The sequence below is a fragment of the Balaenoptera acutorostrata genome, chromosome X (genome assembly GCF_949987535.1).
Source record: "Balaenoptera acutorostrata chromosome X, mBalAcu1.1, whole genome shotgun sequence".
NCBI lineage: Eukaryota > Metazoa > Chordata > Mammalia > Artiodactyla > Balaenopteridae > Balaenoptera > Balaenoptera acutorostrata.
In genome coordinates this window covers 39,937,900-39,965,883 of record NC_080085.1, presented here as the reverse complement: position 1 = coordinate 39,965,883, position 27,984 = coordinate 39,937,900, and the positions used below count along the sequence as shown (strand labels likewise).

Sequence of the window (27,984 nt, the reverse complement as noted above, 5' to 3'; positions counted from 1 at the left end):
CCCGCGAAGGGGCTTCCTAGTGCGTGGAAACCTTTCCTCCTTCACGGCTCCCTCCCACTGGTGCAGGTCCCGTCCCTATTCTTTTGTCTCTGTTTTTTCTTTTTTCTTTTGCCCTACCCAAGTACGTGGGGAGTTTCTTGCCTTTTGGGAGCTCTGAGGTCTTCTGCCAGCGTTCAGTAGGTGTTCTGTAGGAGTTGTTCCACATGTAGATGTATTTCTGATGTATTTGTGGGGAGGAAGGTGATCTCCGCGTCTTACTCTTCCGCCATCTTGAGGGTCCTCCTTTTCCTTTTTTCTGCTAAAAAGGCATCCATTAACAGCACCTTGTTTAGACACAGCCAAAGTCATAACCATTTTCTTTCTTCTCATTTTTTTGAGGGGGGGCTCTCTTAGCCCATCTTTTCATCCCCACCAGAGAGTTTTCCTTTCCTTATAAAATCCAGAAAAATATCAGCAGCCATTTTATAAACTCTGGACAAACCCATGCTTCTTTCATCCACCAAGCTCAAGGTCACTGCCATCCAATTATGGCACCGTCTCTTCACTCTCCTGTCCTTTCCAGAGACCCTTTGCCCTTAGGATCCCACAGCAAACACAACATGCTCTGTATCCTTTCCCTCCCAGACCTTATCCAGGCAGTACCCAAACTCCTGCTCTTTTCTTCTTAGCAAAACTCACCTGTCAAATGCTTTCAAATGGACCCATCATCACCAAAGGTGGGGAGAAAAAAAAGTCACCCATCCAATCAAGAGAGATGAAGACAAGTGCTCAAACAAAAACTTGTATGTCAATGTTTATAGCATTATTATTCATAATAGCCAAAGGGTGAAAATCCCAAATGTCCATCAACTGATGAATGAACACACATAATGCGTTATATTTATACAGTGGAATACTATTGAGCCATTAAAAGAAATGATACATGCTACAACATGGATGAACCTTGAAAACATTGTGCTGAGTGAAAGAAGCCAGATGCAAAAGGACAAATATTGTGTGATTCCATTTATAGGAAATATCCAGGATAGGCAAATCCACAGAGACAAAAGGCAGATAAGTGGTTGTCAGGGGCTGAGGGGAGGGGAGAATTAGGAGTGACTGTTTAATGGAGACAGGGTATCTTTTGAGGTGATGAAAAAATTCTGGAATTAGATAATGGTGATAGTTGTACAACCTTGTGCGTGTACTAAAAGCCACTGAATTGTTCACCTTAAAATGGTCCAAATGGTGAATTCTGTGTGATGTAAATTTTACCTTAATAAAAAAAAGGAAGAATAAGTCATTTAAAAAAAACTTCATCAATCCTGTGACTCCATTCCCTTAAAGCCCTGAGAGGTGACAGGCAGCTGATCTAATAATTTAATTCATGTAAGCATGTTAACAACAGCTAATAGCATTTCACTGGTAGCCCTCCGAGAAACCATTTGTGTGTAAAGCCAATATTTGTAATGCTCCCACTAGCCCATCCCATGACTATCTCAGACCTTCCTAATACATCCCTGCATTATTCCCCGACGAAACCCAGATGTGGCCCCAGAATCCTTCTCAACAGTGTTCCAAGCAAGCAGCCTCCGCCGTGATTTCAGCTGAACTGTGAGGTGGGATCTATTTGAGTGAAGATTCATTCCAGATTTGGCCAAATAGCTCTGCCCTGTTTTTCTGATCACTTGTCAGCCATGAAGTCCTGATTTTTAATTCGGAAATTATGATATTTCTCTTTTCATATGGGAGTTTCAGGAGCCAAGTGGAGAGAGATTGTAGGCTGGATGGTACGCAGAGTTGCCTCATGCTTCAACTCATAACAAATGGCCCGATGTCAACTCCGCCTACCAGCTGGGCCAGCCCTGGGGATCCTCTCTGGCGAGTGGCTTAAGTGAGCTTTCTCTGATTTTCTCAAGAGCCACTTTCCAACAGGGATGGAGGCCAGGGCCCTCAAGTGTGCGTATTTGAGTGTGGATGTGCTGATGCGTGCCTGGAAGAGGCAAAAGGGGCCACACGGAGCTCACAGGTTGGCTCAGAGAACTGGCCAGGCAGGGAAGGAAGGAGAAACAATCAAAAAAAAAAAGAAAAGAAAATTGAAGGAAGGAGGGATCTGACTGGTGCAGGGGCCTCAGAACGTTGACTGTCGGTCCTGCTTATGAATAAAGAAAGTCAACTTGGATGAGAAGCCCCAGTGATCACCATCAGAAGCTGAGCCAGCCAGACCATGGCTCCCCTCCTTCAGGGCCAAGTGCAGCTTTGTATTAAGGACACTCTCTTGAGCCACAGGCAATACACTGTAGCAAAGGGCCGCCAAGGAAGTGGGACAGGACCAGGAGTCAGCAAGAGGGTGAAACAATGCAGTGTGTGTGCATGTGTGTGTGTGTGTGTGTGTGTGTGTATGTGTGTGAACACTTACCCTAATAAAACCATGACTTTTCTCCTCTAAAAGCTGCATTGTTCTGATGGGAATATCTCACAGCCTAAATTACTAGCCCACAAATAGAACCCCTCCCATCCCCTCAACTGCCAGCTGCTATTGACATTGTTCTATACACAGATCCTGTTTCTTCCTCAAGTGGGAACCGGCTTGCTGACCATGGAGATTTTCCTCCCACTAGATGGTGGTATAGAGTGTTCAGGGAGCTTTGTTTAAACCAGGATGCCTGGCAATTTTACTTCCTTGGTCTCATTCACATAAATACAATAAAGGAAATAAGCAAAGTAACCAAAATGCATGCTAACCATTTAATCAGAATATAGTTTTAGAGGTAACTGCTAAACGAATAATCAAATTCCCCTTTGGTTTGAATTTAATTCAAAAATATTTAAGGGGTATTTGCAGGACATATGCTATGCCCTAGGAGGGTATAAGGCTGTCAAGACAAGGTCCCTGTACTCTGAGAGATGACACCCCAATGGGGGAGACAGACCATATTTGATTAGTTCTGATACAAGACAGGTTATGATAAAGTGTTTGAATGAAGATGGAAATTTTATTTTATTTTATTTTATTTATTTATTTTTTAAATTTATTTTATTTTTATTTATTTTTTTATGGCTGTGTTGGGTCTTCGTTTCTGTGCGAGGGCTTTCTCTAGTTGTGGCAAGTGGGGGCCACTCTTCATTGCAGTGCGCGGGCCTCTCACTATCGCGGCGTCTCTTGTTGCGGAGCACAAGCTCCAGACGCACAGGCTCAGTAATTGTGGCTCACGGGCCTAGTTGCTCCGCGGCATGTGGGATCTTCCCAGACTCGGGTTCGAACCCGTGTCCCCTGCACTGGCAGGCAGACTCCCAACCACTGCGCCACCAGGGAAGCCCCGGGAAATTTTATATTGAAGTCACAGCTAGTTTTCAGACGATAAATATTTTAATCCTTCACAAACTACCAGGTCAAAGACCCTTCCAAAAAGTTGCATTCATTTTTTTAAAAAAAATTACATGGCTATATTGATGCCGAAAGGAAAACAGCTGATGGGTAGATGTACCATTTTCATACTTATCTAACTGAAATGGAAATCAAAGCTGAAATGGAAGAGGAAAGTTAAGCAACTAAAAGTGCCCTCACACAGAGCAATATTCCCAGGACTTCAGTGCACACTCTCTGGCTGAACGGTCTTCGGAAAGCAGGGCCCCTTTGTGACTATGAGATCATGAGACTTTGTTCTCCGCGACCGTGGGGATGTAGTAACGGTGCTTCTCTTTTGTTGCCCATGCGAGTTTCTGGAGCCAACCCACCCACCCACAGTCCACTTTCTCCTTTCCATCATATAATCGTTGAGAGTTGCAACAAATAAGACTTTGAATCACGGGATATGTTTAGAGTTAAAACCACCGAGACTTCGTCGCCTCAGCATTTGTGGCAAAGGGATTCTTTGGAAGAGGGCAGTGACTAAATTATTAATCTCCAGGTCTCCATTGTATCATAGGCTCATAGAAAAACGACTCATAGATCACCCAGCCTGTCCTCGAAAATGACTCCTAAATTATTCTTGGTGGATCTCACGAGTGAAAAGGAGACAATGAAAGGTTTCCCCAGCCTTGACATAGACAAGTTGGAAAAGAAAAAGGAGGCAAGGGAAGACTCAGGGAAGGTATACATGAGATGAGTTGCCAGTGGTTCCTTCCCAATGAGTCTCAAATGCAGAAGAGAGGCAGCTCCCAGCCAAAGCATTACTGAAGCCTGGGCAGTCACCAAGATGGTCCATCCAGAGCAGACTTTGTCTTCACAGGGCTCTCCACTTTCCCCTGAATGTAGATGTTAGCCAACCAAGCGCCTTCTTAAATAAATCAAGCCATCCTTTGTTCTATGATTTCTTTCCTTGCTCTCTCACTATCCTTATCGTGATGTACTCTGGGACAAGTGCTTTTGCTATAGCGTGACTTGGCTTGGAGTCCTGGGGTTTGGCTACACCTCTACGTGTGTCCACGTAATATGCAGTAAGCAGAGGTTAAACTATATGGTATATATGTCTATAAAGATATTCACTTGAAAAAATTAATGATAGAAATAATTGATATATTGGTCACATTCTAAAAACTGTTTATTAGGCCACAAAAACATTCAATACATTTTAAAAAGTAGAAATACCGAAGGCTTTTTTCTCTGATTAAAAGGCAATAAAATCAGACATAAACAATAATAAAACAGGGAAGCCCCAAAACCTACCAAACCTGGCATTTAAAAACATTATCTTTTGAACCACAGAGCAAAAAACTGAAATAGTAATCGTATCAAGAAAATAACAATGATTAAAAACTCTACGTATCCCCCAGTCTGTGATTTGCTTTGCCAAATCACTGCTCAGAGGATAACTGAAAACCAATCCAGTGTTGTGTCAGGCAGCTATCAATACAAATTTGGTCATTAATGGGGAGGAATAAGACAAAAAGACATAAAAATGGGGAGCTGTGTGCCAATTTGGTGCTAACATGAGACAGCAGACCACAGAGCAATAGGTCAATTTGTTAAAGATCAAAATAGATTTCTACCCACTGAACCACACATATGTCATAGATTCTTGGAGTTGACAGAACCTCGAAAGCCCACCAATTCAAATTCTCAAACTATTTGCATCCTTTGTCTTACCATACAGTGACAGGAAACTCACTACCTTCAGAAACAACCTGTTCCTTCTTTGAATCAAATGGATCATTAGGAAGTGCATCTCAAATCTGTCTTCTTGTAGCTTTCACTCATTTCAACTATTAAGTTATTTCTACTCCTTGGAGTTAAATGTAACACTTCCCCCTCCCATACATTCACCTCCTAAATCCTGGTTTCCCAATCTAAACATTCCCAATTCTCTTTGCTATCTTGGTCATTCCCCTCCTACTGGTACGTGTGAAAAGTTGTGTCAGCCAAAACCCCTTCTGCAGCTAGATTTTAGTTTTCAAGAACAGAACCTTTTATTTATCCCGTTAAATATGATCTTCTCAGATTAAATCCATTACTCCAGCCTGTCACCTTGATTGTGTTACTTATAGTCACTACCAACCCAACTGCATATCACCTTCAATTTTGATGAACACGACTTTTATCTAGGTCCTAGTCATTAATAAAAATATTAAATAGAACAGGACCAAAGAGAAAGCCTTCTTACTCTATGTGGATGAATCCATTCACTGTTAGGTAAACTCAGTTAAGCAATTACTAATCATCTTAATTTTCTATGCCATCAAAATCTTAATTCACCATCTCCTTTAAGAGTTATCATGAGGGACTTCCCTGATAACCACTTCCCAGTGGTTAAGAATCCGCCTGCCAATGCAGGGGACACGGTTTGATCCCTGGGCCAGGAAGATCCCACATGTCGCGGAGCAACTAAGCCCGTGCGCCACAACTACTGAGCCTGCGCTCTAGAGCCCTCGATCCACAACTACTGAGCCCACGTGCCACAGCTACTGAAACCCGCGTGCTTAGAACCCGTGCTCCGCAACAAGAGAAGCCACCGCAATGAGAAGCCCGCACACCGCAATGAAGAGTAGCCCCCGCTCACTGAAACTAGAGAAAAGCCCACGCACAGCAATGAAGACCCAATCCAGACAAAAAAAAAAAAGAGTTATCATAAGACTTACCATTGAATTCCTCACTAAAGTCTATATATTCTAAGTCTATTGCATTTCTATGGTTAAAAATCAAATAACCATGTCAAAGAAAAAAAGTTAGTCTAGAATGATTCAGTTAAATGAATCCTCAGTAACTAAAGATATCACTTCCTCTTCTAGAGGTGCACAAATCATCCTATTAATACCCTGTCTTAGAATATTTCCTATGATCCAGTAATTTGTAAAATCTACCCTTTTGCTCCTTTGAATATCAGAAATGGATTTTCATGCCTTTTCTGTTCTCTGCTTTCACTGCCCAAGATTCAGTGATATTGTTTGCAAGGTCTCTGTGAATCTTCCAGGTGGGAAAACTCATTCCAAACAATGGAAGCTTCCTTTACGCATTCTGGCTTCCCATACCTGTTCACCACCGTTTTGCTCCACCCTTTTCAGATCAAACTCCCAATACCTGTCAAAGAAGACAAGCAAACATTAAGAATGAAAACTGGGCCTTCATTTTGTTACCCACCAAGATTCTCCCCATGGCCCTACTCAAAACGTCTTTAATTTCTTTTCACTCTATTCTTTGTAAAATAGAGTTCTTTTCAAAGTTTTTCAAAGTATAAGTTACATACTTAAATGCACAAATCTAACATGCAGAGCTAGATAAATTTTTATACATGTATTCATTCATGTAACCACCATCCACATCAAGATACTGAACATTTCTGGCCCCTCAGAAGGCTCTTTCATGTGCCCTCCCTAAAAAGACCGCCTCTAGGGTGACCAACCATCTGATTTTCTTGAGACTATCCTTGTTTTAGCACTGAAAGTCCCACATCCTGGGAAACCCCTCAGTCCCAGGCAAACTGGAAGAGTTGATCACCTCACCCCCTCCCAATGGTAACCACTATTTCGACCTAAATCACCATAAATTACTTTTACTTGGTTTTGAACTGCATTTAAATGGAATCACACAGTATGTCCTCAACATGTTATGCTATTTAACCATGTTGTTGCATGATCAGTAGTTTGTTTTTTCATTGCAGTAGAATATTCCACTGATGTGTATGATGATGTCACAATTTATTCTTTCTACCATTGATGAACAAACATTCTTATTTATGTCAGTTGGTGAACGTAAGCATGCAGAAGTGAAGTTTCTGGGTCATAACTGTACCTATGGACAGATTTAGTCAATACTGCCAAACAGTTTTCCAAAGCAGTTGTACTGATTTCCTCCTATAAGCAACGGAAGAGAGAGTTCTGTTGTTCCACATTTTCATCAACACTTGATATTTAGTCTTTCATTTTAGTCATCTTGGTGGGTGTCTAGCAATATCTCATTGTGTGGTTTGAATTTGTATTTTTCTCATAATTTACAATATAAGGGCCCTTTTCATATATTTATTGGCTGTTTTGATTTCATCTTTTGTAAAGTGCTGGCATAACCTGTTTGTCCATTTTTTATTGGGTTGTCTGTCCCACTGATTTGTAAAAGTTTCATTTATATTCTGGATATGAGTTCTTTGTTGAATATATGAATTACAAATATCTTCTCCCAGCCCATGGCTTGCCCTTTCCCTGTCTTAATGGTATCTTTTGATAAACTGACATTCTTAATTTCAATGAAGTCCAGTTTATTAATTATTTTCTTTTAAATATCCCGATTATCCCATGGTCACAAAGGTATCCCCCTGTTTACTTCTAGAAGCTTTCATGTATTCTCTCTCATACATACCTCATTAATCTTATGTTCTGCTGTGCCCAGTTTGGTGTTAAATCCAGTAGTAACTTCTTAATTTCAGATATTGCATTTTGTATTTCTAAATGTCAACTTAATTTTTTGTGTGGATTCCAATTCTCTGTTGAAATTCTCTCCCTTTCATTAATTTTGCCTGTCTTTTCTTCTATTTTCTTGAAATCTTAATCACAGTTACTTTGAATTCCATACTTGCTAATTCTAAAATCCAGAATATCTCTGATTCTACTTCTGCTTTTGTTGGTTGTTTTCTTTTTTCTTGATTATCAATTAGTTTTTCTTGCTTCTGCACATTTTTTGGTAATTTTTAACTGTGTGCTGGATTTTAAGGATAACACATGGTAGAGGTCCGAAATTACATTATCTTCTCCTAAAGATGGTTGAGCTTTGCTCTAGCAGCCAACGAAATGGCTCACCTAAATCCAGGGTTTCTCAGTCTCGTGACTATTGACATTTGCAGCTGGATCATTCTTTGTTAGGGGATTGGGATGGGGGCTGTCCTGTGCATTTGTTAAGACGCTTAGCAGCATGCCCCAGCCCTCACCCACTAGATGCCAGTAGCATTACAACCTCCAACTGTGACAACCCAAACTGTTTCCAGATGTTGTCCAAAATGTCCTCTGTGGAGCAAAATTGCCCCCAGTCTAGAACCACTGCCTTAATCCTGTTGAGGCTGGGATTAAGACTTTGTTAGTGCAGGTCTCTTTCAGTTTTGCCCTTACTCCCAGGACATGGTCCTTGCTGGTAGGACATGAGCCTTACCACTGGAATGTGGACTTTCTGAGGTCCAATCACAAGCCCAGGGTGCTCACTAAGATGTCTAGCCCAGACTCCCCTCTCTCCAGTGCTATGTGGCCTCTGAAATCTCTGCTCAGTGATATAGCCTTCTAATGTGGTTCTCTGCTAGGGCTCTAGAGTCCCACCCTGCTCTTATGCAGCTTAGGAGTTGGCCAAAGATCTGAGGGAAACTTTCACATATGTTTTGGGCTCTCCTTCTCTGTGGCTTTTCCTTTATAGGACCCTGCCCCCCAAATCCCAGCTACTCAGGCAGCCCCAAATCCTAACTGCTGTTTCCTCTACCCAGCAAGACCCTGCACTGCAGCTTGGAAAATGTCCTTGGGGGAAAAGACAGTGTGAATATGGGGCTCAGCTCATGCACATCCTTTCTCTCAAGGATTGTTGCCCTATGTGGGTGGTGGTCCAATGCCCACAAACAGTTGTTTTATATGTTTTGTGTGGGTTTATAGCTATTTGCATCAGAAGGGTAAGCCTGATACCAGTTACTCTGTTATGGCCAGCACTAGAAATCTCAAAATGATCTACTGTCCAGGAGAGAAAAAAAGTGGTGCTATTGCGTTCATATATGCAAATCCTAAATATAGCTATGAAAGCCATCTTTCTTGCTTTCAAAACTCTCACCTTATTCTAAAAGGCTTTGGCATTTTGGATACTATTTCAAGGCTGAAGAAAGTGTGGGGAATACCTGTGGCTTTCAGCCCAGCACATATGAAAGGAATCAAGCCTGGCATGAGAGCCAGAGGAGAATCTGACTTAATAACACACTTACAGCAGACCAGAAAAGCACTTTCTATAAAGTACATGGCATTGTTTTCTTTCTTTCATTCCTTCCTTTCTTTCTTTGTCTTTCTTTCCTTCTCTCCTTCCTTCCGTCCTCCTTCCCTTCCTCCTTCCTTCCTTCCTTCTTTCTTTCTTCCTTCCTTCCTCTCTCTCTCCCTTTCTCTCCTCTCTCTCCCTCTCTCTCCTCCCTCTCTCTCTTTCTGTTTTTGACTCTCCAACCAGACAGGGAGCTACTTGAGGGGAGGCACTGCATCTTATTCATCAATGTCTTCCCTCACACATGTCTGACATGGTGTAGACACTTCGTAAATCTTTGGGAAATGAAGGCGTGATCGACTGAGTGAATGAATAGGACATCATTCACCACTCAGTATTCATGGTTTCAGGGTGACTCTTTTTTTTTTTTTTTTTTTTTTGGCTGTGTTGGGTGGGTCTTCGTTTCTTTGCGAGGGCTTTCTCTAGTTGTGGCAAGCGGGGGCCACTCTTCATCGCGGTGCGCGGGCCTCTCACTATCGTGGCCTCTCTTGTTGCGGAGCACAGGCTCCAGACGCGCAGGCTCAGCAATTGTGGCCCACGGGCCCAGTTGCTCCGCGGCACGTGGGATCCCCCCAGACCAGGGCTCGAACCCGTGTCCCCTGCACTGGCAGGCAGACCCTCAACCACTGCGCCACCAGGGAAGCCCCAGGGTGACTCTTGATCCACACCTATGCTAACTCCCCGGTCATCTCTAGAGGCTGTCAGATTTCAGAGTCTCTGAAAGTCCCGTCTTTTCCCAAGAGAGCATCTTTACTGGCATGACTCAGGTGTTAACAAGCTTGAAAGTCCCATGGTTTCTAATCCTTGGAATATGACTCTTGATACCAGAAATGTCTACCTAATTTGGGTGAGAGGGATGGTGACACAGTTATCCATTAGCTTCTCCAGGGCTTGATCTCTCCATAGTTATCTTGGAAGAGAGACGGCTGAGGCATTTTGACCCAGGGCAGGGGAGGAAGAAATAGATGGGGGGCTTCTTGCTCAGGAGGAGGAGGGGTGATTCCTCCAAGGGCTTGCCTGGTAAGCTGGCCCAAGCACTTCTGAGCACAGCACCTCAAAGGGAAGATAAGACACCAAAAGGAAAGGTGAAAAGCAAGAACCAAGTGCCCTTCCACCACTTTCTCTAGGTAAGCACTGCCTCCTACCAAGAGGCTTCTGGGAAGGTCAGTGATTCAGGCTAACCCGGCATCTAGGGCCTCCCAAATGGCATTGGCTGTGGTGGAGACTTTCTGTACAACATCATGTATTCAGATTCAGTAGGTGGTTATTTACCTGTGGCACTTTCCAGTTCTGGGGACAAGACAGTGGACAGCATATATGCCATTGTTTGGGGAGGGCGTCTCTAGAATATAAATGACTTTTTTCTTCTTTTTGTCTTTTTTTTTTTTTTTTGGCCACTCCGCATGGCTTGTGGGATATTACTTCCCCAACTAGGGATTGAACCTGGGCTCCGGCAGTGAAAGCGCCGAGTCCTAACCACTGGACCGCCAGGGAATTCCCTACAAATGACTTTTTAATTAACCAACCAATCTAACTGCCTTCTAGCATCTTGAGATTGGCACCTTCTTTTCACACTAAAACTATAGTCCTTTCCTCACAGTTCTGGGTCTAAAGAACCCTATATGTGAAGCTATCTGATTTTTAGAGGATCAGATGGCTACAGTCATGGGGCTTACCTCATTCTTGATATTCATCATTCTTGGGTCCATCTGATCTCTCTGTCCTCCTTGAAGTCCTGCCCATTACCCAATGGTGAACAATCTAGGGCTTCCCCTTTTAGCTGACTGTTTCACCTTAATACCTCAAGCCCTCACAGCTCAGGAGGCCATCATATTGCCTGAGCACGTTCTCCTGCAAGAGTTCCCCCATGATAGACCTCCTTCCCAAGACACAGACCTCCTGGCTGTGCACAGAGAACACCTCCAACCAAGTCCTTCTCCTACGCAGCACCCTCAACTCTTCCCATCAATTGTCTCCTTGCCTCTCACCTTTCCTTTCTCAGACACATCCTCAACCTGGCCACTTGCGACACTCTCAAAAAACAGATCTTTCCCTTCCCAGTTCAATGTTTACCTTTTTTGGGGGTGGGGGGGCATGCCTCGCGGCTTGTGGGATCTTAGTTCCCCAACCAGGGATTGAACCCGGGACCTGGCAGTGAAAGCGCCAAGTCCTAACCACTGGACCACCAGGGAATTCCCTTCTTTTTATTATTAAATAACATATACTTATTATAAAAATTTATAAAGTATATTTTTTAAAAACTCAAAAGGAAGTAGGGGGAAAAATTGCTTATAAGCCACCACCCGGAGGCAATCACCGTTAACACACTGGTGTTTTTACTTCTAGTCTTTTTTCTAGTCAGATTTAACTTAAGAAAAAATAAGTTGTATGTTTCATGTTGCATATTTCTCTATGGCTTAATGTTATATCACATACTATTCCCCATATCATTAAAATTCTTTACAAGCCCCATTTCATCACATGGGTATACCATGTTATTCACTAGTGTTTATATCATTTGATGTCATTATTATAAATAATACTTTGATGACCATCTTTCTGCAACATCTTTGCCTGAACTTTATGTTATATTCTTGAGACAAACTTCCTTTTCAAAACTACCACATACTGACTACTTTCTATGGGCCAGGTGCATTTCATACACATTTTTCACAGTTAATCTTCACAACCTATGAGATATCCTTGTTCCCATTTTACAGATGGAGAATCTGAGGCTTAGAGAGATTTATATACCTGGCCCAAGATCACCTGGCTAGAAAATTTTGGAACTGGGATTTGAACACAGGTCTATCTCCTGATTCCAGAAGTCATACCCTTAAGTACTATGCTTTGCTACTTCCTTACTTTCTGTGGTGGAATTACTGGGTCTAAGGGTATGAACATTTAAAAATCTTTTTATTTTAATCTTTTTAAATTTTTTAAATTACCAAACTGAATTCAACTCCCACCAGCAGTTATTGAGGATGTTCATGGCATCTTCATGACCAATAAGCTTTGCCTCTAAGATTATGTATGATATCTGTAGAATAAAACCTAAATTCCTAAATATGGTTTTCAAGAGCCTCACAGTTTGGTCCCAGCTTTCTTTCCCAATGATTCCATTGGCCAGATATGACCTTTAAGTCTGTTCCTTGCTTTTGCTCAATTCTGATCCTTCAGCTTGAAATGCATTGACGTTAGAGGTCCACCTGACAAAATCCTACTCATTCTTCAAGACCATGTTCATGCCACCTCATCTGTGAAGCCTTCCTGGATTCCCCTACTGCTCTCTCCTCTGTATTCTCACAGCACTTTGTTTACACCTCTTGTAGCATTTGTCTCATCCTGCCCTGTACTGAACTTTGGAGTATACATGTCACTCTGCCCCACCAGAGTACCAGTTCTTTGGAGGTCAGGACCCTCTCTTATTTAAATGTGTGACTCCTGTGCTCAGCACAATGCCTTATATAAAGTAGGGGCTTGATGAATTTTTGTTTGATAAATGACTTGCAACAGCCTCGGGGGAGTTTTGACAAGTTTCCTAACCCACATGAGTGGTTACGACAGTATATTTGAGCTGGGGGAAGACTCCCCAAATTCCTTTTGGTTCTCCCTGCAATGCAGTCCAAAGAACCATTTGAGTCTAGTGACCGACCTTAGTCTGGCTAGCACTTCCTTGTCAGGATAAACACTCAGCTCTGGCCATTCTGGGCTTTGCAGCCTCTCTCTCCAGAGCCTCTTGTTCTACTTTCTCATATTCATTCTCTAGGAAGTGGCTGCTTTTCTCTCTCTCCTAACCCTACCCTCCATCCCAGAAAGGACCTGGTAGATGGTACCCTGTGAAGATACCCAGGGTACAGGGGAGTGAGGGCACTAAAGGTGGGGGAAATAGGGGTTGGGGTTGGCGACAGCCATCTGACAGAGAGCTCCTCACCCACAACCCTGGCCCAGAGCTGCCTATCCGAGCCTGCGCCTCTATCCAGCCTTTCCTCAGAACGACAAACCGCCACTCCCCAAATACATACTTAGGGTGGTTGGGGTCCAGTGAGATACTTCAGTCAGGTCGCAGAAAAGTCACCAAGAGAGAAGCAAAGGAGCCAAAGGTGATGTGGTAGGTTTGGAATGTGTCAACGTGACCAGGCTGAACTACATTTCCCAGACTTCCCTTCCCTTACGTTTCCGGTTAGAGTAGGCCACAGAGAGATTCTGTTGGGAGTTTGGGAGGGCGGAAGGGCAACAGTGGCCATTTTGTGGCTCACACACGGTATTGCATGTCTGCTCTGCCTTCCCCTTGGCTCCTCCTTCAGCTTCTCTGGTTCCCAGGCTAGGGTTAGCTTCATGCCAAAGGGCCCCAGCTTCTGCAGGTCTCCACACCATCACGCTCAGAGGCAATAAGAACTGACATGGGCTTCAGTCCATTGTCATGAGCTCCATCTTGTGCTTGTGGGTTCCATGTTGTCCTTGATCTTCCCCCATTTTGCATCTGTCTTCCCTTCTCAACTGCCTGCCTATGGACTTCAAGCTCCAGCATCGTATGGGGGATCAACAGCCTTACGGAGACTACTTAACCTGCTTGTACAATTGTATAAGTTCAAATCCTGTTTTTGAAAAAAATCTAGTGATTCTGCTTCTCTGATTGAACCGTGACTGATACAGGTGGTACAACCTCAACAGAGGGGGTGGGGATAAAAAGAAGCCTGGTAGTCCCTCCCCCCAGGCAAACTCGGGGCTGGTTTGAAGGTTTTCCTGACAATCAGGATTCGTTCTGAGCCTCCTGGACCACAGGACCTTTGCAGAAGCTACTGAGTTTCATTGGAAGTTTCTGCAACTTTGCATGCACAAATGAGTTGTCAGAAGCACTTGGCTTCCTGTCTTTTGATTTAAAAAGAAAGAAAGAGGGCTTCCCTGGTGGCGCAGTGGTTGAGAATCTGCCTGCTAATGCAGGGGACACGGGTTCGAGCCCTGGTCTGGGAAGATCCCACATGCCGCAGAGCAGCTGGGCCCGTGAGCCACAATTACTGAGCCTGCGCGTCTGGAGCCTGTGCTCCGCAACAAGAGAGGCTGCGATAGTGAGAGGCCCGTGCACCGCGATGAAGAGTGGCCCCCGCTTGCCACAACTAGAGAAAGCCCTAGCACAGAAACGAAGACCCAACATAGCAATCAATCAATCAATCAATTAATCAATAAAAAAATAAATAAATAAATAAAATAAAAAAAAAAAAAGAAAGAAAGAGAGAAAAAAACCCCAGCAGCCTATAAAATGAAATGGCCCAGTGGAGAATTATGACCAACCTTGGCATACCTGAATCAAAATGACAGACCATGAAATAACGTGTCTTACTCTGTGTCAGCTGCCCTGCCTGTCCCAACTGTCAGCTGAATTGCCTGCCACAATGATTATTTCATCTGCCACAGTGAAAACCTTGGAGCAGCCCACAAATGCTTCAATGGCAAAGCCTCTGGGGCCCCTGAATGGAGGGAGATGGATGACGGACGAGGTGGGAAGAAAGAGATAGACTCCAATAGGAGGAGAAAGCTAGCTGCCACTTCCACCAGCAGGGTCACCCAAGATGTTGACTACCCCATGGAAGAAGGGGCCAGGATCGCCACCAAGTGAGCCTCTGGCTTCTAAAGGTTTGACAGTAAGGGGCACAGGTAGAAAAGGGGAGGTAGCCCTGACCAGGGCATATCTTCCAGGGAATAAAAGAAGAGTGTGCTGGGCAAAGCCATGAAAATGAGAATAAGATGTAATTGTGGGAAGTGGCAAGTGTCATGCCCCCTGATTATAGTATGGGTCGAGAGCAGTGGATAGATGTTGCAGTAGTAGGACTGGGGCAGGCGGGTGGGGGGCTAAATTTTATTCTATAAGACAGTGGTTCTCACACTTGAGCGGGCATCAGAATTCCCTGGAGGGCTGGTTAACACTGGCATTGCTGAGTCGCAGCCCCAGAGCTTCTGACTGTGCAGGTCTGAGGCAGAGTCTGAGAATTTACGTTTCTCAAGAAAAGTGATTTGAAGACTGTGGATCTTTCCAGAAATGGGACCTAAAAGTGGTATGCTGGGTGGATGGGCAAGGGAGTGAGGTCAGCGAGGCTGTGTAGCAAAAGTAGGACAGGGCCCCCCAAAACACAGCTATTGGTGAAGAAGGTAGGGAGGAGAGGCTGAGTTTCAATGCAAGAAAGCAGTACAGTCTGGCCTGGGACTCAGGCCTGGGTTCAAATCCTGGCTCCACCACTAAGGAGGGTTCCTCAGTGGAAGACAAGTCGTAGTCAGAAGCCTGTTGGGTGAGCGCTGATCCGAGAGGGAAGTCAACCAAGCGATCCTCAGTGGCCTGGCCACCTGCCCACAGGCTGCTGGAGACGACGGGCTGGGTGCCCTTTTCCCCAGACCCCAAAGCCAACTCCTGACCCTCGGATTCTCCTGTCTGGATACCCAGTCTTACCAACCCCTATGTCTACTTGGCCACTCCAAATAGGGGACAAGACGGTAACACTCATTCCCCAACCCTTCCCTCTGAAGTTACTGAGCTCCCTGACTAGGGTTTCCTGGGGTTCCCAACTGTTTCTTCCAAATTTAAAGACAGTCCTGTGTCAACATAGTCACGACGTGGAGTACATTTGTTTGACCCTCCAAAGGCAACCTTGTTTCCTACTCAGAGATCCATTTTATTATGAAATTTGGGGAGGGGGCATATTACCATTGACCCCCATTGACCCTTGGAACTGACAACACTACCTTGTGTTCACAAAGCACTCCACAGTGTGGAAAGCACAGTGAGTTGTTTATCATGCATCCAGGAAAGTAGTAGCAGGTACCTACAGTGTCCAGAGAGCCAGCTAGAGCCAGGCAACCGAGTGACGTACCTGGTGTAAACCAACCATCTACCATAATGCCCACGTGAGAGATGAGGAAACGGCCTCAGAAAGGGAAAGGGACTTGCCTAAAGGCACACCTCCAGGCCAGCTAAGCCCAGGGGGAGCACAAGCTGGGGGAGAGGTGACTGATGACACAAATGGACACAATACAATGCTAGAGATCACAACGATGACAGCACAACTTGACACAGGGAATCAAAGATGAGAGAGATCAGCCATTAAGATAAGGAAGTTGAAAACAGCTCCAGATATTCTAACCTGGAAGACTAGGAGAATGGTAAGGTCACTTACAGAAGTGGGAAAATTTGGAAAGGTGCTATCTTTAGGGCAAATAATAGCAAATACTCATAGAGCCCTTCCCATGTATGTTTTGCCGAAAGCCTTACTTTAGGTTTCAAGGTTCGTAGGATTCGTTGGCAAAATAATCACTCTACACTCAGTTAAACAAGAATTTAGAGAGAGTTTATTGAATTAACAAAGATTACAGTATACTAATTAAGAAAAGAATAGTATAACTAACTAAGAAAGAATAGTAAAGACAGAGGTTCATACATCACCGAATTGGGGAAGCACCTACATCCAGATCCAAGAAGCGCTGGGAAGTGCCTTGAACAGCAATCTGGAGTCACAGTTGGGAAGGTCCCCGGTGGTGCGTCCACCCCACGGGTGAGACTTCCGTTTGTCACTCGAAGGAGCCCAGCTTTTAGCACCAGGCTGCACGCTGATAACAATCAGCCTACGTGCAAGTTTGTAGCTCTGGTTGTTGTCGTAAATGCCTTGGTCTTAACTCGTAAGTCTTGGAATGTTCTTGATCCCTGGGAGCTGGCCAGGCCCTCAAGGTGCAAGAAGTCCCGTGACTTACTCCCTGTCTTATCTAACGGTTTACAGTGTGTGCCAGCGCCACCCCTGCTGGCCTAGCGCCACCTCTGAAGCCTGAATAAGACTACTTTACTAGCCTCCCCAACAATGTACCAGACACTTTTCCCGCAGATTTGACCCTCCCAACACCCTGATGAGGTGGGTACCACAATTATTAGGGTAACCATACATTCAGGTTTGCTTGAGACAGTTCCAGCATATGCCAGTTGTCCTGATTTAATTATTAATATCATCCCTTTCACTCTCAATACTATCCAGGTTTAGAAGATAAGTCACAGAGTCCCCTTAGGTATTATCTCTCAATTACACACGAGGAAACTAAGGCACCGATCAATTGAAGAGCTTGCCCCAGGTCAGGCTGTTGTTAAGTGACAGAGCTGGGATTTGAACCCAGGTAGCTTGCCTCCAAAGGACAGGCTTGTAACTACTTTGTCATACTGCCTCTCGAAGTTGGTATTGAATCCAATTTTTCACCTTTGCAGCTGGGGGGGCGGTGAAGGCTGCCCACCTATCCAGGCAAAGACCCCACCCCAGGCCAATGGATTCCAAGATGGAATGGAGGCAGGCAGTGGCCTGGAGAGGTTAGACGTGAAGAAGGTCCACCAGGAGGTGCTGGTAGAGGCAGGAGAAAGGATAAACCACATAACTCCACCCGTTCACGGGGGATCTTCATTACTCCTCTCCTGGGAGACCTCCCCATCGATTTAAACAGAACTTCTTGAACATTCTATCAGGGCTCAACCCAGAAACTCTGCGGAGTATCAAGAATCTAAACAAACAGAAACCCCACCCAAAGAAAGGATGTCACAGAGCTAGAGGCTCTGTTTCATGTGGAAATGGGAGCTCTGTCAGAGACAGGCCTTCCGGTGCGAGGGAAACATTTTACATCCCTCACCCCGCCCAACCAAATCTGTTTAGTTTTTGATTTAATGTTGTTTTAACATCTAGTCAACGCTGCAGGGTATGTTATCCACTCTGAGATGATCCAAGGCAAACTCCAAATTCTGGACCCACTCTTGGCTGACTTCCTGTCCTTGCTTCTACCCTTTCTGACTAACTTTCCATCAGAGACTAAGTTGCAGGGAACCTAAATTGCTCAGCCGAGGCGAACGGTACCAGAGAGAAACTTCCCAGTGGGGCAAGGGGCCTGTCATAAGGCTACAGTATCTTATGGTACCTCGTAACAGCGGCTGAGATTAGCTGCGTCATAAAGTAACATAAAAGACTGAGATTTATGAGGACATTTTTGGATGTCTGAACTTTGAAAATCATCCAGATGGTTTCTCCAAAATAATCACTGTGGTGGCCAGCATTTGTAGAATGAAAAGTTAACAAACCACACTGAGTCTGGGTTTCAGATTAAAAAAAAAAAAAAAAAACAGAAAGAACTTTAATAAAAGAGGGGGGAAAAAATCCATCTACTGAAGTTGGAAAAGAACCGTGAGCTGTTTCTCTTAATAACATAAACCAAACAGGGATTTTCATGGTTTTGAATACAATGCAGCTTGAAGAAATATTTGGGAACTTTTGGGTTAATTATCCACAACGGATACAGTTACTGAATCGTCATTGTTCTAATTAGGACACATTGATTAACTAGGACACATAATTAACCTAAACCCTGGACACACTGATTAACTAGGATACATAATTAACCTAAACCCTGCTTCACAAGCATATTTAACAACTAAATCATATGAAAAGTGTTGAGGTGTGCAACCAGAAAGACAACTCACAGGTTTATTAGCACTAGAACTTTCTCTTCTCCCTGGGTGCTAGGAGAGCTTGATAAAAGTAAATTCACTAAAAGTAAAAACTCATTTGTTCAAGATTTCCCTCAGCTTTCCAAATTGAGCTGGCCAGGGCAACCTTCTTAGTGGAAAAGCTAACTTCCAATCTTTTTTTTTCTTCTGGCATCACTACATGTGTGTATTCGTACATCCCCACATAGAACAATGGTGGCCTCTGTGGGCAGCAACATGAACTTTTTTTTTTTACTTTTACACTGTACAGTTCCATAGTATTTGAATATCTCACAATGAACACGCCCACGATGGCCAGCTTTGGAAACGTCTATCCTCTCGGTGCATGGAAAAAAGTACACGGGCTAACCATTCTCTACAGTCAGTGTGGGCACCGCCTGTGTCCTGATCCGCTGATGGGGAAGAGGGTGGTAGCCCTTGGAAAGGGTAAGGAGGGGAATAAAGTGCCATAATTTGCAAACATAATTTTTATTTGCCTAGTTTTTATGTTCTTTAAAGCTTTAGAACAAAAGAACAGATTCTATCTGAGAAGTGAAAATTAATTCTCATTTCAGCATGAAGCTCTCCATTAGTTGGATATGTCCTTGGAAAGAAGGTCAGATTCCTGAACCAAACCCTGCCTTCAGTTAGCACTGTGACCTCAGCTTGCTGACTTCCAATCTTAAAGGAAAGTCAACTTCTTGTCTTAGATTTCTCTTTCTAAGAGCAGCTGGTGTTCTTTCTTCTACACATTTATTTCCATCAGAAAAAGTGTATTCAGTGGTGGTAAATCTTTGCTTTGCTTTGCTTTGCTTAAATAATATAGGCTATATTCCCTGTGGTGTGCAATGTACCCTTGTAGCTTATTTTATACCTAATCCCCTACCCCTATATTGCCCCTCCCTCCTTCCCTCTCCCCACTGGTAACTGCTAGTTTGTTCTCTATATCTGTGAGTCTCCTTCTTTTTTGTTATATTCACTAATTTGTTGTGTCTTTTTAGATTCCACATATAAGTGATAAATCATATAATATTTGTCTTTCTCTGTTTGACTTATTTCACTAGCATAATGCCCTCCAAGTTCATCCATGTTGCTGCAAATGGCAAAATTTCTTTCTTTTTTATGGCTGAGCAGTAATCCATTGTCTGTGTGTGTGTGTGTGTGTGTGTGTGTGTGTGTGTGTGTATGTATATATATATATACCACTTCTTTATCCATTCATCTGTTGATGGACATTTAGGTTGCCTCATAAATCTTTGCCTTTCGAGTAGCATTTGCTTTGCGGAAACAGCTAAAAGTCATCCAGAAACAAGTGGGATCATTAATATGGAAAATGAACTTGAGGATAATGTGCACCAATAAGCAGCATGATCTTTAACAAGCCACCTCCCTTTCCTGGTCCCTACCTTAGTATTCTCATCCAGAAAATGGGAGCATTTTACTAGATCACTTGATAATGCAGTCTACCATTTGCATTGGCCAGCATGAGCTGCGAAATTTAATGTCACTGCATTTTCCACAAACTGTTTAAGCTTTTTTAAAATCAATCACTTTAAATTTCCAGGAGAGTCACAGGGCAAGAGAAAACTAAAAGCTAAAAGTCCCTGTGTATGCCAGGATAATGTCTGTGAAAGGCTCGCCATATGACCTGACACTTGGAACTTCCAGAAAATGTTACCCTCCTTTCCCCAACTGTGTCCTGCCAACCATGGTTTCAAATAGTGATCACCACAGAGGCTTCTGCGTCAGCCCTCCACATGCAGCTCCCTTGCCACCCTGCGGAATTCACCAACACACAGGACCACTGGGAATGGGCTGCGTGTGCCCCACATTCTGTGATGGCAGGCGGTCAAACCCCAGCAGAGATGTTGTCCCCCTGCTGCCATCTTCCACTTCCAACGGGACCCTCAAGCTGGGCAGATCTCACCCATGGCATGGAACTTGAGAAGGACTAGGGCAATTCTGGGTAGGTTATTGAAGATCCACATGACTTCTAAGTTGTGGTCTGCTCTGAGGAAAGCCCCCTCCTGCTCTCTTGAACTCTCTTATCTCTGGCTTCTAGGGAGGAACAACAAGCACAGCTTTCTCCATCAGAGTCACAGAATCATTTGTCTAGACAATTTAACTTTCATGCTTCTGTCCCGGTAAGAACCATTTAAATGGGGACACCGCTGATTGCTGGTGATTTTTTTTTGAGCAAACACATGACAGGATGTGGATAAAAGCCAACCGAAGGTCAAACAGCTCATTGGGGAAGTTACTTCTCGTGTACTCAGATTACACTAGAAGCTTCAAAAGTGAAAGCAAATCTAGATTTCCATCTCAGTTGCTGTTGTTTCCGCACAGAACAAGTGCTTTTCCCTTGGCACCAGTGTATGTGTGTGTATATAGTATATATATGTAATGTACATATTGTATTATGATAATATATTACACAAAATATACAATATTATTAATTTATTAACCAATATTAATAAATATAGTATAAATGTTAATATAATAAATTTTATATAAAATAATAATATGCAATATAATATAATTATACATAACATATAATATTATATGATATATATGTATGCATATATATATATATATATATATATATATATATATATATATATATAACAGATTTATTTCAAGGAATTGGCTTATGAGATTGGGGGACTGGCAAGTCCAAAATCCATAGGACAGGCCAGCAGGCTGGAGAACCTTGTGCAGGACCTGATGTCATAGTGCACAGGTGGAATTTCTTCCTCCTCAGGGAAACCTCAGTTTTGCTCTTAAGGCCTTTCAACTTCTTGGATCGGGCCCATCCACATTATCAAAGATAATCTCCTTTACTTAAAGTCAACTGACTGTAGATGTTAACCACCTCTACAAAATACCTTCACAGCAACACCTAGATTAGTGTTTGATTGAACAGGGCACCATAGCCTAGCCAAGTTGACACATAAAACTGACCATCACAATGATGTACCCATTACATTTCATTGACTGTTTTATGAACTATTGGAGATTGAGGTGGGGAAGCGTGACAATCGCTCTCAGTACCACCCTGCACTGAAGCCCCCTGTGAGGTGACAGTGCAGCAGAGCAAAAGCCCGGTCGCTTGCACCACACCGTGAAGACCTTGACCCACTGGCTGGTTCCCTAGGGCTGGCACCAGACAGGAAATGCAAGGATGAGGAAACCGGGCATGAGAGGGGGAGGGGCAACAGAAGGCCAGTGTTTGGTTTTCCTTTTGCCTTTCATTGGAAGATGGTGACTTAGCCCTATTGCCCATGTATAGAGAAGGGAGTAGTGATTTGGAAACTCCAAAGCAATGGGCAATCCCCAGAAAGTGTGTATTTCCAATAAAATAATGAATCATTATTTTATTGGACATGTTTGGTTTCCTAATTCCGTTTGCCATTGGCCAATATCACTGTGGGCTTGCACTTGGCCAGCACAAACCAAACAGGAGTAGGTGCAGCCCCACTCTGTGAGTGGGACCTTGGGAAGCAGCTGCCTCCACCATAAAGGGAGATTGGGGTACAAGATAGGTTTAGAGCCTCTTCCGGCTATAGTTCTAGAGATGGCCCAGAACCTTCTCAGCAAATATACCAGTTATTTATTGCTGAGTAACAAACCACTTCAAAACTAGGGGCTTAAAACAACAGGAATCATCAGTTTTGCTCACAAATATTCAATTTGGGCAGGGCTTGGTAGGAAGGCTCACGAGGCTCCACATGGCATCAGCTGGGGTGGTTCAATACAGCACCGGAGGACCCATTCCCAAAATGGCCGAGTCGTGTGTCTGGCAAGTTGGGGGTTGGCTGTCAACTAGGCACTCAGCTGGGTGAGAGCTAAGGGTCTTGCTTTCCCTCCATGTAGCCTGGGTTTCTTTACAGCACGGTGGCTGGGTACAAGAGAGAGCCAAGTAGAAGCTGTATCTCCTTTTATGGCCAAGGCTCAGAAGTCATACAGCATCACTCCCGTAAGCATTCCAGTCACTAGAAGTGAGTCATCAAAGCCACTCCATACTCCAGGGGAGGGGAATTAGACTCCACCCTCGATGGGAGGAGTGTCAAGGAGTTTGTGAACATGTTTTAAAATCACCTCCACAAATGATACCTCTGGTGTCCACACTCATGTTGGGTACTAGCTCTGACACCTCCTTTTTCCTTCACCCCCCTCCCCCATTCAGCCGATCACCAAGACTTGTAGATTCTACTACGCTCAAATCCTTTCATTCTCTCATCTCACACCTGGACCATTGCATCTTCTTAACTGACCGTCCTGCCTCCATTCTTTTCTTCTGTGATATTTAGGATTCGGTTCAGCTGCATGTGACAAAAAAATCCAAGTAACAGTGGCTTAAGCAAGATCAAAATATACTTTTCTTTTATATAAAAGAAACTGATACATAGCTGTCCAGGGCTGATATAGTGACTCTGTGATTGTCAGGGATCCAGGCTACTTTCATTTTTCTGCTCCACAACCCTTAGCATGCCCTGGTCCAAGATGGCTGCCCAAGTACCAGCCATCACTTCCACATTCCAGTCAGGAAGGAAGAAGGAGTAAAGAAGGATACACCCGCTCCCTTTAAGGACCTTTCTCAGAAATTTCTACTTATATCTCATTGACCAGCACTTAGTCACGTTACCACACCTAGCTGCAAAGGAAGCTGAGAATGGAATCTTTATTCTGGGCAGTCATATGCGTCACTAAGGTTTTTGTACAGCTTGTTCCCTCTGCACAGATACCCTCCCACCCTCTTTGCACGCTCACTCTACCCTTGCTTCAGGCCTCCGCTTAGACTTCACTGTCTTCCAAGAAGCCTTTGAGGGGCCCACAAATATGTTTTGATTTCTTTTAAAATCAGAAGAAAAAATCGATCTTTTAGATCCAAGAACATGTTTGAATATATAATATTAAGGTATTTGTCTTTGTACCAATGCAGTTGTAAAAGATCATTTTTAATATTTTTTATGGAGGAAGGGGGCCCGTGAAGGCAAAGGATTTTGGAGATGCCAGCGCCTCCAAAAGTTCTGGTGTGGCCCTGCTCCTGTGGGCTCCCATAGCTCCCTGACCTCACACCAGTCATAGCTCCCTCTGCACCACGTCGTAACTGCTGGGCATTTGATGGTCTCCCCCCACCCCCCCGACAGGCCTGGGAGGGCAGTGTCGATTGTGGTCCCCTTTGCATCTGCAGTGCCTCAAATACAGTCTGGTCTTTGGTAGACTCCCTGCAAACGTTGGTGGGTGAATGAATGAATGAGTGCTCTGAGCTCACCCAGCTACAGGGTTACAACCCCAGTAAAGATAAGGATGCAGGTCCTGCCTGGTTCCACCTACCTACTTCTCACCTGGTGTACTGCCTTAGTACAAATACTAGGTGTGTGTGACTTGGGGAACTCACTTAATCTCTCATGACCTAGTGACCTCCCAAAGGCCCCACCTTCTAATACCATCACATTGGGGATTAGGGTTTCAACATATGGATGGGGTGGGGTGGGGGGAGGGCAAACATGCAGCTCATATCAGGTTCAAATCCTGAATCCAGCCCTTCCAACACTTACGTACACTCTGCAGACTTCCAGTTCCTCAGTTGCAAAATGCGGGTGGAGACACAGGGTCTCCAACGCTCCAGCTGCTAGCTAGGGATGCACTGCCTGCCCAGTGGCCGCCTACCCTGACCCCAGGACCGCTCAGTCCCTTCTCGACTCCCGCCCTCCCCCACATAGCCTGCTCAGGCCCCTCCCACCACGCCCCCCAGAGGTACTGTGCTCCAAACCGCCCCCCGACCCCCTCAGGCCCTACTTGGTCCCCCGCAACCCCGCGATCTCCCCCAATAGCAGGGCCTGCCCGTGCCGGTCCTGCCATCGCCCACGAGCACTCAGCACGCTTTCCTCCTCCCGGAATCTCTCCCACCCGCTGCAGGGCCTGCCCAGCCCCCTCCTGCGCTGCCCGTCACAGCGACTCCTGGATCGCGTGGTCCGGCGCTATGCGGAGGTGGCCGACGCTGGCAGCATCTTCATGGACCACTTCACGGACCGCGACAAGCTGCGTCTCCTCTACACGCTAGCTGTCAACGCCCATCCCATCCTCCTACAGGTATGCAGGGACCCCCCACCCCGGGAAAGCCCGTCTAGGGAGCGGGTTCACTTCCGGCTCCGAGGGAGCAAGCCCTGGGTTGAGCTCTCTCTGCCATCACTGCACACCTTGGGGCCACCAGCCCACGTTAGCACCTTTGTGGCATTCAGTAAATATGTGTTGGCTTCTGCAGTGGGGAAGTGCTGTGGTTACTGCAGAGGAGAGAGGTGTGGGAGCTGGGGAGGAGGGGCGGTGGGGAATGGCCACTTTCGCGGCCAGAGGCAGCCCGGAAGGGCTTTGTGGAGGAGGGCAGCTTTGACCAGGTGTCTCAAAGATCAGTACCATATGAGCTGAGCAAGCTCAGGAGGTGGGGAAAAAACCGAAGAAGGACCCACCCGGAGAGGTGCTCTGCAGCTGTGCTTGGAAAGGAGAAAAAAATGGAAGTCACCTAAATGTCCATCAAAAAGGGGATGGTCAGGGCTTCCCTGGTGGCGCAGTGGTTGAGGATCTGCCTGCTAATGCAGGAGACACGGGTTCGAGCCCTGGTCTGGGAAGATCCCACATGCCACGGAGCAGCTGGGCCCGTGAGCCACAGCTACTGAGCCTGCGCGTCTGGAGCCTGTGCCCCGCAACGGGAGGGGCCGCGATAGTGAAAGGCCCGCGCACCGCGATGAAGAGCGGTCCCCGCACCGCGATGAAGAGTGGCCCCCACTTGCCGCAACTAGAGAAAGCCCTCGCACGAACCGAAGACCCAGCACAGCCAAAAATAAATAAATAAATAAAGTTAAGAAAGCTAAAGCATTGAGATCTTGACAGCTTAAGTGCGATTTAAAAAAAAAAAAAAAAAAAAGGGGATGGTCAAATAGGTAAGGATGTTCTGGAACACTGGTCCACGAGACAGGCGCGCTGGCCCCTGCCTTCATGCAGCTTCCACTCCAGTGGTAGAGACAGCCCCTTAACAAGTCAGCTAACTCGCTGGGCCCCATCACACCCATTTCTCCCGGATCCCAAGAGTCAGGACGCTTACTGAATGGGCACAAAGGAAACTAGGAAGTGAGAGGGAGGAGTAGAAAAAGGAGGGTGGAAGAGAGAGGAGGAGAAGCAGGGGGAAGAGGAATAAGGGGAGGCGGGAGAGGAAGAGAGGGAGGAGAAAGAGGAGAAGGAGAAGGTGCAGGAAGAGGAGGGGGTGGAGGAGGAGGCAGCCCCACAGCAGTTAATAATAATTAGCATTGTTATTAATTATATTATATTATAATTATTTATAATATTGTATCGACTTTAATAACTATAATAATTATATCGAGATTATATTTTAATTATTTATAGTATTGTGTTAATATTAATAATTCTAATTAATAATTATATTAGTTATTATATGATGTTTATTTATAAATAAATATACATATAATTATTTATAATTATATTATTTATAGTATAATTATTATTTTAATATTATTTATAATATATTATTTTGTTCTAATTATTTATAATATATTTAATTCTAATTATTTATAGTATTTAAATTATTTATGAGATATTATATAATATATAATTACATATTATTTTTACATATAATATATTAATGATATATTACTGGCCAAAGGCAGGATGGCTAAGTACATAATAACAACTCATTTCTTGAGCACTAGCTATGTGCCAGGCACTGTTAAATGTTTTACATCATTATGTCATTTAATGCTCACAACTCGACAACCCCATGGGAATATTATTATTCTCCCGTCTTCCAGATGAGGTAAGTGGAGCTCAGAGCTGTGAAGTGACTGGGCCACAGTCCCTTAGCCAGTGTCAGTGGTGGAACCCAAACCCAGAGCTGTCTGACTTCAGGGTCCACGCTCTTCCTGCTAAAAGCTGCCTACTAACGTTGGCATTTGAAATCCTAGAGGAGAAGAAGGAATTGCTGGTTGCCCTGCACGCTCAGAGGCCTTCTTCTCCAATTATCCTACACTTAGTGGCCAAGGCAGGTGACCTGGCTACTTCCAGCCCTGGCTCCTGAGAGGTCTGGGCTGGGACTCTCCATCCACCCTGAGCTCCGCCCAGGAAGGGCATGGCATCGATCTGCCCCCAGCCCAGGGATGACTCGTGGCCGCACATTTAGACATCACCAGGGAGCCGGGGGCCTCTCTCCATGGTACACAGTGGAGAGGTCCCAGTGGGCAGGGGGGGGACAAGAAAAGGTTCTTCACAACATGGCGAGTGGGTTAAAATGGCAGAAGGCCACAGAAAATCATCAGAAAGGGGGATGACTTTGTTCTTTTAAGAAGGAAAAATGAGGAAAAAAAAGTGTTAATATTTATAGTTTCTGTCATTTCTCCCATGAAGAAACACCATTCTAGATATAGCTGCCTCAATAAATAGTCAAAAAAAAAAAAAGCTAGGATATTCCCTCCACTCTTTTTTTTTAAATTGAGATATAGTTAATTTACAACATTGTGTTAGTTTCAAGTATACAGCAAAGTGGTTCAGTTTTATATATATATATATATATATATATATATATATATATATATTCTTTTCAGATCCTTTTCCCTTATAGGTTATTACAAAATATTGAGTAGAGTTTCCTGTGCTGTACAGTAGGTCCTTGCTGGTTATCTATTTTACATATAGTAGTGTGTATATGTTAATCCAAAACTCCTGGAGCTCTTACAAGGAGACAGGGGAAACTGGGTAGAGCTGTGTGCTTGCCTAGACCAGTGTTAGGCTGTCAGAATGTTCCAGTCAGTTGGGGAGTCTCTGTAAGTGTGTAATTACCCCAGCTAGGCAGATTCGCCTAGGGCCACGCCCAGGGCCAGTGCAGCAGTTCCCAAACTTGAGTCACCCAAGGGTCACCTTCATAATTTTTGTCCTATCCCAGAACCTACTGCCTGCACTGTTATTTTTTTAAATATTTTCTTTAAATCAACCTTAAGTGGACCCTCTTTTTTTTCCCCCATAGCCTCTTCCTAAGCCGTGATATCTGTGAAATCTGAAATGCTAGTCATATTTTTTC

The 27,984-nt window shown here is 44.4% G+C and overlaps 1 protein-coding gene across 1 annotated transcript in view; it reads left to right on the top strand.

The window, feature by feature from the left end:
* DIPK2B (divergent protein kinase domain 2B) overlaps positions 1-27,984 on the top strand; it is a 50,224-nt gene that overhangs the window by 15,972 nt on the left and 6,268 nt on the right. The window contains exon 3 of the mRNA XM_057537519.1: positions 24,822-24,995. Within this exon, the coding sequence (XP_057393502.1) occupies positions 24,822-24,995 (174 nt within the window). The remainder of the gene's footprint in view (positions 1-24,821; positions 24,996-27,984) is intronic.